The sequence below is a fragment of the Chrysemys picta genome, chromosome 14 (genome assembly GCF_011386835.1).
Source record: "Chrysemys picta bellii isolate R12L10 chromosome 14, ASM1138683v2, whole genome shotgun sequence".
NCBI lineage: Eukaryota > Metazoa > Chordata > Testudines > Emydidae > Chrysemys > Chrysemys picta.
The window spans coordinates 3,203,136-3,215,729 of NC_088804.1; the positions used below are offsets into that span (position 1 = coordinate 3,203,136).

The following is a 12,594-nucleotide window of genomic DNA, read 5'->3' on the forward strand; positions in this document are numbered from 1 at the left end:
ATCTCGAAGAACAACAGTTACAACGGTGAGTAACCGTCTTTTGCTGCCTTATGCATGCCCTACAAACTACAGAAGTGATAGGAGATTCTTGCCAAGTACAATTGTCATATTGAGGTGTAAAGAAGAGCCAGTATGTGAGATAGCTGGAGCTTAAACCATTTAGAGGGCTGTCGGTAGATGCCATTACCCTGAATTTCACCTGGAACTGAATTTGACAGCCAATGCACTGTATAGGTGTTATACGTATTCACCAGCCTGCCTTGCCTTGCCTAGCAAGTGAGTAGGTGTGTTTTGAACCAGCTTCCAAGTGGACTTCAAAGTTGTCCTAGTAACGTGTGCTACAGCAGGTGACTGTCGTGAGATCTATAGCAGAGAGGAAGGGGAGCAATTTCTTGGCCAAATGAAGATGGAAAAAAAGTGTTTCTGGTGTTTCCAGTTTCAAGCTGGAAATCCATGAGCAGAAGTAAGTTTAATAGATTCTTCCCAGATTTCAAACCATTTGGCAATAGATGGGCCGACACCCATGTTTGAGGGAGCAATCAGATTTTGTGCCAGTTCTTGAGAATGTTTCCCCTGCCAACTGACATCACTTCCTCTTTTTCCGGACTGATTTTAATCCACTCAAATAATAGAACTTCAATTGAATTAATGGGACAAGCAAAGGTCTGAAGCTCAGGCTGAGTTAGCATTTATAACCGGTGTGTGTGCAAGAGTTGTAAAACTCATTTTATTTATAATAAGAAGTAATCCTATGAGTGTCTGATTGACAGGGAAAAACTAGAAGAACCAACCTTAGTTCCTTCAGACTCGAACTGTGACAAAGCACATGGAAACTCATGCAATCTGTATAGTTATTATTTCCTCAACAATAGCACTAGTTCCTGACAATGTGATTCAGGATTGGTAAACTTCCAACATTTACTGGTTAGAACCCACTCAGCAGAAAAAGCAGTCTTCAGATTTTGATGTGCCTTGGAAGCGGTGCATTTTTAGTAGGTAGCAGGAGTGTAGCAGCTTTGCTCATATTCATCACTAGTGATCCAGTCCTGCTTTTAGTGAAATTGACTGAAGTTTCACCATTTTCCACTGAGAACAGGACCATGTCTTAGATAGCAGCAAACTTGCAGTGGAAGGATCTTTCCATGGTGCTGTAGTTCCCAAAGGATTCATCATTCTGATTCTTTTGCCACCCTTTCTCACAGTGAGTAGTACCATGTGCTGTATTTTATTTATGTCTTGAAAATCATGGAGTAAAATGCTGTTCAGCATGAGCAAGGGTGGCAGAATCTGGGTCTTATTCCAATATGCCCATCACACTCTCTCTAGACATAGGTTCAAAAATGAATAACAATCAGTGCTAGTTAGAGAGGACTTCTCCTAACTAAAGCTGTAATGAAAATCTTCTGACATTTGGTGATCAAGAATGGTAAGTTAGTATTCCCATGGAATCAATCTGTGTGATCAATTTACAAGGAAACCAAGTGAAGATTAATTACTTGCTTAGCTTCTCAATTAACTATGATTCAGTTTGAACAGAGCTAAATTCCAAGCACAGCTTTTATCATTCTGAAATATGCACACTAGAAATCAAAGGATAATTCATGCATAAACTCACATTCAGTGACATTCTTTTCTAGGAAAAAGCAACAGAGGGTCCTGTGGCACCTTTAAGACTAACAGAAGTATTGGGAGCATAAGCTTTCGTGGGTAAGAACCTCACTTCTTCTAAGACTTGCATCTGAAGAAGTGAGGTTCTTACCCACGAAAGCTTATGCTCCCAATACTTCTGTTAGTCTCAAAGGTGCCACAGGACCCTCTGTTGCTTTTTACAGATTCAGACTAACACGGCTACCTCTCTGATTCTTTTCTAGGGTTTCCTCGGTCCTTATCATGTTGCCTCAGTAACACGTCTTTGATCCCCATGACATTCAACCTTCGTGTCCCTGGGGATGGCCCTGGGGATCCAAGTGTTACTAGTTCTGTTCAGACCTTGGACATCACAAGAACATCCTGGAGAAAGGGAGCCCAGGGAAGTGTCAAGCCAAAAGAATTTACCATAACACCCAGTAGTGGTACCATTCGCTCTCATGAGCGCCTGGATATCCAGGTACAGTATATGTCAAACTACAGTTGAACAAGAGAGTCTGATGGTTTGCAAAGCTAAAACAAGGCTTTTGTTACTATTGGGTTTATTGTAATGTGAGTAATACAAGAGCTTTTCATAACCCCAGTTTTGGAGGCACTCAAAGAGGTGCAGTTCGGTTTCCAAAACTGCAAGTCCAGATTATGAATTTCAACTACAATAGTCACATATGAATGAGTTTCCTGATGTGGGTTTAGAGAACTTCTCAGAGCAGTTGGTCTTTGATTTAAAGTGGGAGGAGGAAGAAATAGGATGGAAAGTAGTAGTTAAAAAGTAATAACGTAATGCTTTACAGTATATAAGCAAAAATAGTTCACTCTCTTTCTCATTCTCACATTCACTCTCCCACTAAGTCACATTAAATGCAATGATCTCCAGGGGTGACAGTGAAAGTTAGGGTATCCATTAATGATCCCAGTTGCTCTTGGGCCAAATTTTGCTTTCAGTTACCATTATAAATTTGGAATAATTCTATTCAAGTCAGTAGACTGCCTCTGGAATTACACTGGTATAACTGAGAGCAAAATTTGGCCCCTGGATTTTAAAGCCACAATGAATTTATTTAATTTATTTGTGTTCAGGAGACTGGGTTACAGGGAATCTTTTAAGTCTCACTACCAGACTGAAGGAGCTAATATCATCATGGAAATGACTATTTTTTCCATTTCTGTAACTGAGATTTTGTCCTGTAACACACACAAAAAAAGCCATTATCTCATTCTAGTGACAATGTGTAGTGTTTGGTTTGCATTTCAACTCATAGCCAAAATATGGTACAGTCCACTTTCATATTCAGCTACAGTTGAAGGTGATTGATTGGATGGATTTCCACCATATCTGTAACATTAGCTTGAAAGTCAAGGTCTTTTTATGAGAAGGAGATTTTAGGCAAAGCTGAACTCTGGCGTAGAGATCTGCACTTGTGTAAGGATCCTGGTGTGGGTTATGGAGCAGAATCCTCTGTCTCCTTTTGCTTTAACAAGGAAGTTTGGAGGAGATAAACCTGTGGGGTCTCTCACTTCTTAATTTGGTTTTGCAAACATCCCAGGGCAACCAAACTATTCACTTATGGAGCAAATTCAGTCTGGGTAAGTGGACACATTTGAAGTCAATGGAGTTGCACCTGGTAACATTTAGCTAGTATTTGGCCTTGTATCTCAATTCAGAGATTGTCCAAATGTAACTTTACTCCAAGGGGCCATCTGTTGTAAGCAAACCTACAGATGAAGATTTAGATCAAAATCCTTGTGTTAATCATCAGACCCCCACAAAGGGGAAGAGGAGAAAAGGCAAATGTGACAGCCTGTCACTCCAATATTCACCACTGTCATGTAATTAGAATATGTTTTGTACAAAGTATATCTTGAGAGGTATCATTCTAAAAGTCTTAATCTGCTAAACATTAATATCTCGTTGGATTGTATGTGCTATCATCGTATGTGAAGTTATGAAGTTTGGCTGTGTATGTGTCACTGAAACATGTTGTGTGGTTGAAAACACCCACAAGCAGCCTTTCAGGTACAACAGTAAAAAGGCCAAACAATGTTAATGGCTTATTGAGGAAATCCATGGAAGCACAAGGATTACCCCAGGAACTGTGTACAACAGAAACCTCTCAGAGATAGCACTACACAATGGGAACTGTTTGACCCAGGTCATAGCAAAAGAGCTTTCCAGCAAGTGGGAAGAAGATATAAAAGGGGGACAATGAGATCATGATGGGACCTCATTCTCCCTGCAACAATACACCTGGAAACACCTGAGGGGCAAGGACTGAACTGTGGGAAGTGATGGTCCCAGGCTAGAGGGATCTTTAGCCTGTGTATGAAAACTTGGGAAAGCCAAGGCAACTTGTGCCTTAAGAATCTGCCAGCCTGTTTATCACACAGGGTGAGAATTTGTTAATTTATATCCTACCTATCTAGTGTGTTAAGCTCAGTTTGTGGTTTTTGTTTATTTACTTAGGTAATCTGCTTTGATCTGTTTGCTATCACGTATAATCACTTAAAATCTATCCTTTGTAGTTAAATAACTTGTTTTCGTTTTAAACCCAGTTTGTGTAATTCATAACTGGGGGGGCCAAAAAGCTGTGCATCTCTCTCCACATTGAGGGAGAGGGTGAATTTCATGAGCTTACGCGGACAGTTCTCTGTGCAGTGCAAGATGATACAATTTTGGGTTTACTCTCCAGAGGGGGAGTGCACTTGAGTACTGGGCTATTCCTTAGCTGAAAGCCTTCCCGTGCAGTCCTGATTTCAGTGTCTGTGTCTTTCTGCAGCTGGGTGTGTCTTTACCTGTGTGTGTGCTAGAGGAGGCTTGAGGGCCTGGCTTAGCAGGACGGGATGAGAGAGGCCAGGCTGGTGGAACAGGCAGGCTCAGTGGTACCCCAGTACATCAGGTGGCACGTTGGAAGGGGGGGCAACCCATCACAGCAAGCTTGGTTGTGCCGTAGGTCCTGAGCTGTGTTCCTGGGGAGGGCTTAATGCTCAGAGAGGATGGGAGATGTGTGCTGCAGCACACTTTATTTTTATTCCATATGGTAACATCCGTTGCAGCCCCTTAGCTCAGGAGTCCATTGGGCTGGTCACATCCCTGAGCCAGCCGACCATGGAACGTATGCAGATGTCATTAGCCATTCCCACAGCTGTCGGCTAGAATGGCTGCTGTGTGGGAGCGGACATTCTTCTTCCACTAACCCACCTGCATAGGACAGGACAGGCTTTGTCTTTGGCATTTTGGCTTTGTTATTCTGCTGTCTACAGTAAGAAATGTAACAAATAGAGCTGTTTTCACAGTGGAACTTTCTTTTTGCACTCCGGGAATTTTAACTTATTATTCAACTGTGAACTCATCTCCAGACAGATCGAAGGAGAGAGACACTCCTTTTTACAGAGTCATGGCTAAAATAAATCAGAGAAAACAGGCAACAATACGTGTCATCCTTGATGTGCACACAGCATGGGAGGGTTCTAGATGATGATCTGTTTGCTAAAACATAAGGATGACTAGGGTGACTCCTGGCTCCTTTTCATTCTTAATGACAGCAGACTTAGGAAGACCATCACTTCCGACCCCCGTGAGTGCTCAGACCCCTGGGAATGCTCAGTACCAAGATGTAGAGCTTGCTGAGGAAAAGAACTGCAGCTTTTTAAGCCATCATGGATGTCCATTGTTATTTAAAGTGATCCTCCTTGGGAAAAAATTCATGTGCTGGAGGAACCAACTAGGGGCCGTGCTCCTCTTGACCTGCTGCTCACAAAGAAGGAAGAATTGGAAGGGGAAGTAGAAGTGGGTGGCAACCTGGGCAGCAGTGACCATGAGATGGTCGAGTTCAGGATCCTGACAAAAGAAAGAAAGGAGAGCAGCAGAATACGGACCCTGGACTTCAGAAAAGCAGACATTGACTCCCTTAGGGAACTGAAGGGCAGGAGCCCCTGAGAGGCTAATATGAGGAGGAAAGGAGTCCAGGAGAGCTGGCTGTATTTTAAAGAAGCCTTTTTGAGGGCACAGGAACAAACCATCCCAATGTGCAGAAAGAATAGCAAAGATGGCAGGCGACCAGCTTGGCTTAACAGAGAAATCTTCGGTGAGCTTAAACATAAAAAGGAAGCTCACAAGAAGTGGAAACTTGGACAGATGACTAGGGAGGAGTATAAAAATATTGCTCAAGCATGTCTGGGTGGAAGGCCAAAGTTGTAGCTAGCAAGGGATGTGAAGGGTAACAAGAAGGGTTTGTACAGGTATGTTAGCAACAAGAGGAAGCTCAGGGAAAGTGTGGGACCCTTACTGAATGAGGGAGGCAACCTAGTGACAGATGATGTGGAAAAAGCTGAAATACTCAATGCTTTTTTTGCCTCGGTTTTCACAGGCAGGGCTAGCTCCCAGACTGCTGCACTGGGCAGCACAATATGGGGAGGAGGTGAGTAGCCCTTAGTGGCGAAAGAACAGGTTATGGACTATTTAGAAAAGCTGGACATGCACAAGTCCATGGGGCCGGATGCACTGCATCTGAGGGTGCTGAGGGAGTTGGCTGATGTGATTGCAGAGACATTGGCCATTATCTTTGAAAACTTGTGGCGATTGGGGGAGGTCCCAGACGACTGGAAAAAGGCAAATATAGTGCCTACCTTTAAAAAAGAGAACAAGGAGATCTCGGGGAACTCACCTCAGTCTGCGGCGAAATCATGGAGCAGCTCCTCAAGGAATCCATTTGAAGCACTTGGAGAAGAGGAAGGTGATCAGGAACAGTTGACATGGATTCACCAAGGGCAAGTCATGCCTGACCAACCTGATTCCCTTCTATGAGGAGATAACTGGCTCTGTGGATATGGGGAAAGCCGTGGATGTGATATATCTTGACTTTAGCAAAACTTTTGATACAGTCTCCCACAGTATTCTTGCCAGCATGTTAAAGAAGTATGGGCTGGTTGAATGGACTATAAGGTGGATAGAAAGCTGACTAGATCGTCGGGCTCAACGGGTAGTGATCAACGGCTCGATGTCTAGTTGGCAGCTGGTATCAAGCGGAGTGCCCCAGGGGTCTGTCCTGGGACCGGTTTTTTTTCAACATTTTCATTAATAATCTGTATGATGGGATGGATTGCACCCTCAGCAAGTTTGTGGATGACACTAAGCTGAAGGGAGAGGTAGATATGCTGGAGGGTAGGGATAGGGTCCAGAGTGACCTAGACAAATTAGAGAATTGGGCTAAAAGAAATCTGATGAGATTCAACAAGGACAAGTGCAGACTCCTGCATTTAGGAAGGAAGAATCCCATGCACTGCTACAGGCTGGGGACCGACTGGCTAAGCAGCAGTTCTGCAGAAAAGGACCTGGGGATTACAGTGGATGAGAAGCTGGATATGAGTCAGCAGTGTGCCCTTGTTGCCAAAAAGGCTAATAGCATATTGGGCTGCATTAGTAGGAACATTGCCAGCAGATCGAGGAAAGTGATTATTCCTGTCTATCAGACACTGATGAGGCCACATCTGGGATATTGCATCCAGTTTTGGTTCCCCCACTACAAGAAGGATGTGGACAAATTGGAGAGAGTCCAGCAGAGGGCAACAAAAATGATTAGGGGGCTGGGGCACATGACTTATGAAGAGAGGCTGAGGGAACTGGGCTTATTTAGTCTGCAGAAGAGAAGAGTGAGGGGGGATTTGATAGCAGCCTTCAATTACCTGAAGGGGGGTTCCAAAGAGGAGGGAGCTCGTCTCTTCTCAGTGATGGCAGATGACAGAACAAGGAGCAATGGTCTTAAGTTGCAGTGGGGGAGGTCTAGGTTGGATATTAGGAAAAACTTTAATTAGGAGGGTGGGTTACCTAGGGAGATGGTGGAATCTCCATCCTTAGAGGTTTTTAAGGCCCAGCTTGACAAAGCCCTGGCTGGGATGATTTAGTTGGGGTTGTTCCTGCTTTGAGCAGGGGGTTGGACTAGATGACCTCCTGAGGTCTCTTCCAACGCTAATCTTCTGCGATTCTATGAAAAGAAAAATCAGTTGCTTTGCTAAAGCCCCATTTCCCCATTTTTCCATTCTATGGATCACATTATATTAAAAAAATAATCTTGGAGCCCATCTCTGGTCCTAGACTTTCCAATTCCTTACAATTTTGGTCTCAAAATGCTTCCTTAATGGTCCACCAGATAAGGCTTCCTGGACCAGTGATGGTCCAAAGATCCTCAACTGAGAACCATTGATACAACCAGTGCAACCTTATTAAACAGAAAGCAACAGAGGGTCCTGTGGCACCTTTAAGACTAACAGAAGTATTGGGAGCATAAGCTTTCGTGGGTAAGAACCTCACTTCTTCCTTGCATCTGAAGAAGTGAGGTTCTTACCCACGAAAGCTTATGCTCCCTGTAGTGGGGCGGCTGCCCCACCCCCTGAGATTATGGGCTGCAGCAGGCCAGTGGGCCGGTGCAGACACACAGCCAATGAGAGAAGGGCTTACTGGGAGCCAATCAGGGCCCAGGTTGGAGACAGCCAATCAGGGCCAGGCTCAGCCCTATAAAAGACTGCACAGAGAGAGAGCAGTCAGTCTGTCCCAGGCCTTCAAGAGGGGAAGGTCTGTCTCCAAGCTGGGAGACTAGCACTGCGGACAACGCAGTGCTGGCCAGGCTCAGAGAGCAGAGGGGAGCTCTAGCCTGAGGCCTGCCAGGCTGCAGACCCTGGGTGGAAGGGCCTAGCGGGTGCAAGGGGCCGTAGGGGAAGCAGCCCAGGGAAGCGGACAGACGAGGGGAGAGTAGGAGGACAGCGAGGCTGCCGCCAGAGGGTCCCTGGGTCGGGACCCAGAGTAGAGGGCGGGCCTGGGTTCCCCCCTACCCCCTTGCAGTACATCTAGCCATTGGCCATAGGGAGCGGCCAGTACAGACCACGCCAGATCCCTGACGGGAGGGATTAGACTTTGGGGTGTGTGGTTGACTACGGTGGCTGGACAAGGAGACTGCTGATTGACACCCCCCCCAGAAGGGGGTGTGGAAAGACAGAGGGGCACTGCCAGAGGGCAGTGGTCCCGAAGAGGACGCCGCGAGTTGGTGAGCGACGTGGGCTCAGACACGCCAACCGAGGGCGAGACGACGGTCGGGACACCACTAGGAGGGGGCGCTCCACTGGACTGAGCTAATTCCTGGAACAACTAGTAGGAGGCACCACGGTGGTGAGTCCCAACCCCATTACACTCCCAATACTTCTGTTAGTCGTAAAGTGCCACAGGACCCTCTGTTGCATTTTACAGATTCAGACTAACACGGCTACCCCTCTGATGCTTACTCAACAGAGTCCTTCTCCAGCAAATGATCTCCAAGTTCCAAAAGCCCAACAAAGGGGATACTAGAGGTTGTTGAATGAGCACCCCTTCTGAGGGATTGCGTTAGGAAATAAAGTATTTGTTCCCCTTTTCCTGCACTAGGTGACCTTATGTTCCAACACTGTGAAGAAATATGAAATGGCATTGGTGGTGGATGTGGATGGTATTGGAGAGGAAGTGCTGGCACTCCTAATCACAGCAAGGTATTGACACTCCCTTTGCATTTGGCCCTGTATCTATAATTGTGTATATATAGCTGGGGGGAGGACAGTTTTAAAAGACCTTGGTACTGGCTTAGCGCTGCTCCCTTTGAAGTCAATGTGAACTTTGTCATTGACTTCAGTGGGAACAGGGTTAGGCCAACACTGAGTCTGGAAAATCGCACCTGGAATCAATTTTGTAGGATAATTAGGAGATCATCATACAGGAACACTAATGGACATGACTTTCATCAGCCTGGTGGTCCCCCTGACTCCTCTCTGATACATCCTGCAGAAGGCAGCAGTTTCCCCAATTTGTAAATTAAGATGTTTTCCTTCTATCAGCTAAACAGCTTCTCAAATCCAGATAAAGGAGGAAGATTTGTATTCTGGGTTAATGGGTAGGTGTTGCAGAATGACAAGAGACAGAAAGCTCCCTGGAGGCTCAGATCCAAACCCAAAATCACCCTTTCCAAGTTGGGTTTTAGGGCAGGGGTGTCAAGTTAATTCACATGAACACAGATTTGGCAGAAGTCTCTAGCTGCACATTCCTTCCATGCAGAAAACACAAAAAATACAAACCAACCAGTACATATTGTTCAGGCTAAGAAAGCTCAACATGTTAGCAGGGTTCCAGTCTGAGAAATTGCACCCTGCTTGAATGCTTGCTGGTGTTAACAGAACACTATTGAGTAGAGACCCATGGCAGTTTCCCCATATGTCCTTTAACAGAGATTGTTGATTAAAAAGTGAATAAGAAGAATTTTAAGATGATTAATGACTGTATGGGTGTAAACCCTCTATGTGACAATGACAAATATGTTATGGGAGTAAACAAATACTATATTCTCTTGGTATCTGTAATGCTGTTTTTTGGCGGGCTAGATGTGTTGTTCCTCCACTGCGTGTGGCTAACCCTGTGGTGAAGTTTGGACGGTGTTTCCTGAAGTTCCCTTACCAGCAGATGGTGATGCTTGTGAACGACGCTGAGCTTCCAGGGTGCTACGGGGTTCTCCCTCAGGTTTGTCATCTCACCCTCCCTTTCTGCTGCTTCTCTTCCATTTCCATGGGGCTCTCTGAGAATGGAAGGGGTATTTCCCGACTAGCACATAACAGATAATATTAAATGCTGTGTTATTGTTGTCTCTAGCCTCACCAGCATTTGATGTGAGAATGTTTAAGTTCTCTTCTTTGGAACTCTCTTGCAAGTGAGAACTTAAAAGTTCTTAAAGGGGTGGGTCCCACAGCATTGAAAGCAGGAGTGATTCTTTGAAAGATACAAGACATTATAACCTCAAGGGTTTCTTTCTGAGAGGCTGAAGTTCACAAGAGGAAAGGGAAGAAAGCCACTGACTGAGTCCATAGCTGGTGGTCTGTGTGGCATTTCCTAATATTTCATGGTGTAACACATTCTACAACAGGAAAGGGGAACAATTCAAAGCCTTCTGTGAGCTCTGTTTATGAGTCAGCAGTAGGCTGGGCTGAATAGGTGCAGCTGCTGTGGGAGCCACTGGGACAGATTCAATGGTGGTATAGTTACACATTAGGCATTAGTTGGTTAGAAAGCAGTTGTCAATGTCGACTTGCACCAATCTACAAGATTTTCAAAGCAAGCAGAACTTGCAAGCCAGGGGCCCATTTCGCTTTACTGGTAAAAACCAGGCTGCAGTCTCTGGCAACAGAGCGATCACTGGCATGTGGGCCTCACAATTCCATATCCCCCATGAGGCCTGGAGCCAGCAAAGGAGGAGTTGGGGCCAGAGTGCCTGGACGGGACACTGACTCAGCATATGTTCCTGGGAGCCTCCACTGGTGAGCCCCAGCTGGAACCTAAAGCTGCCTTCGTCCTCGGGTGAATCCCTCGTGGAGACGTCTCTCCTGAGAGCCGTGGAACTCCTGGGCCTACGTGGATGAGCCAAAGGGGAGAGTTGCTTTCACAGGAGAGTGTAAGCTAAAGCAGCTAGGCCACTCCCTCTGCAATTCTCCGAGACCAGATTTCGCCCTGGTACACTGGAAATGGCACCTGTTTACCCAGAGCTAAATGTGGACCCCGCAGAATACCCAACGGGGGCAAGTTTTGCTACTTACGCTTGTTTATACTAGTTTCTGGCTAACTTTACTCCCCCATTTACATGCCGTTAAATGTAGTCCATTGTATTTTATTTTTACTTACTCTCTGTTGCTTTTAATATCCTCAGGGGTGATTGAAAATAATGTCCTTCCCCTCATATTTTTCCTATTTCCATCTGGCAGACATGGACACTGTTCCATATTTTCTGGGGCACCAGCCAACATAGCCACTGTGTTCTCTTTCATTTTGAGTAACTCTTTCCTAATGAAACCTGGAGATGCTTGGAACAGGTGCCCCTGGTATTCAATCTGTTCGATTGGTTGGATCGCATTTAGGTGATGCCTCAGGCAAGTAAATGTCTGTACTAGTTCCTGGAAAGATTTAGAAATTGGAAGGCCAGAAGGAGCTATTGTAACACAGGCCAGAGAATTTCACCCAGTAATACCTGCCTCATGCCCATAACTTCTACTGAGCAATAGCAGGTCCCTTAGAAAGAGACCCAGTCTTGATTTAAAGACTGCAAGTGATGGAGAACCTACCACGTCCTGTGGTGAGCTGTTCCAATGGTTAATTACCCGACATGTTAGAAATGTGCGCCTTCAGCTGTGCTGTTTTGCATATTTTATAGTCTATCTCTGGCTGAAATTCTCCCCTGCGCAGAAGGCAGGTGCTTGTCTGTGCATCACTTCAATCCCACAAAGTCCTCAAAATAGGGGTCAGTACAGGCTTTGTGCTAGTCCTCCGCACCACGCTCAATTTCCCCCTTTGAACCCAGTGTTTTGCCTGTGATTCTTTTAACTGTGCGATAATTGTAATGTTTTTAAATGTCAAGGAATGGAAAGTTTCCAAAGAAGTCATGGTGAAGATAATGTTCTGGTTATGTCTCTGCACAGGAGTATGAGGAGAAGCCCTCTGTGCTATACTCCAGCCCCAGGCCTTGTGGCATTATTCAACCTCACAGCACTGTGGAGATCCCCTTAGCACTGGAAACCCAAGTGACTGGACAGCAGGACACTGTGGCTTCCATAGCCATGTTTGGGAGTGAAGACCTCCGCCTGGTGAGACCCTGATGATGAAATACACCTTGTGTCTGCGCCAATGTTCTCTCTGGAGTGTGAAGACCTGTACTGAGGGTGGTCTTTGCTCATTTGACAGTGCACACTGCATGCTTGTATTCAGACAGTCTAGTTCTTTACAATTCCAAGGATTTTTCTGGTGAATTCAAAAGCTGCAGTAGTAAACTCATGTCATTAGAGAGTAAATATCACTGTGATAGAAGTCAGATGTTTTGAGGTTAATTGCACTGCTCATACCAATAACGAGGAGAGTCAGGAAAAATCAAACCTGTTTCAGTTGGCAAGAAGAATATG

General features: G+C 45.3%; 1 protein-coding gene across 1 annotated transcript in view; it reads left to right on the plus strand.

The window, feature by feature from the left end:
• HYDIN (HYDIN axonemal central pair apparatus protein) overlaps window positions 1-12,594 on the plus strand; it is a 446,593-nt gene that overhangs the window by 205,531 nt on the left and 228,468 nt on the right. The window contains exons 14-17 of the mRNA XM_065567801.1: window positions 1,872-2,107; window positions 9,056-9,156; window positions 10,039-10,174; window positions 12,118-12,282. Of these exons, the coding sequence (XP_065423873.1) occupies window positions 1,872-2,107; window positions 9,056-9,156; window positions 10,039-10,174; window positions 12,118-12,282 (638 nt within the window). The remainder of the gene's footprint in view (window positions 1-1,871; window positions 2,108-9,055; window positions 9,157-10,038; window positions 10,175-12,117; window positions 12,283-12,594) is intronic.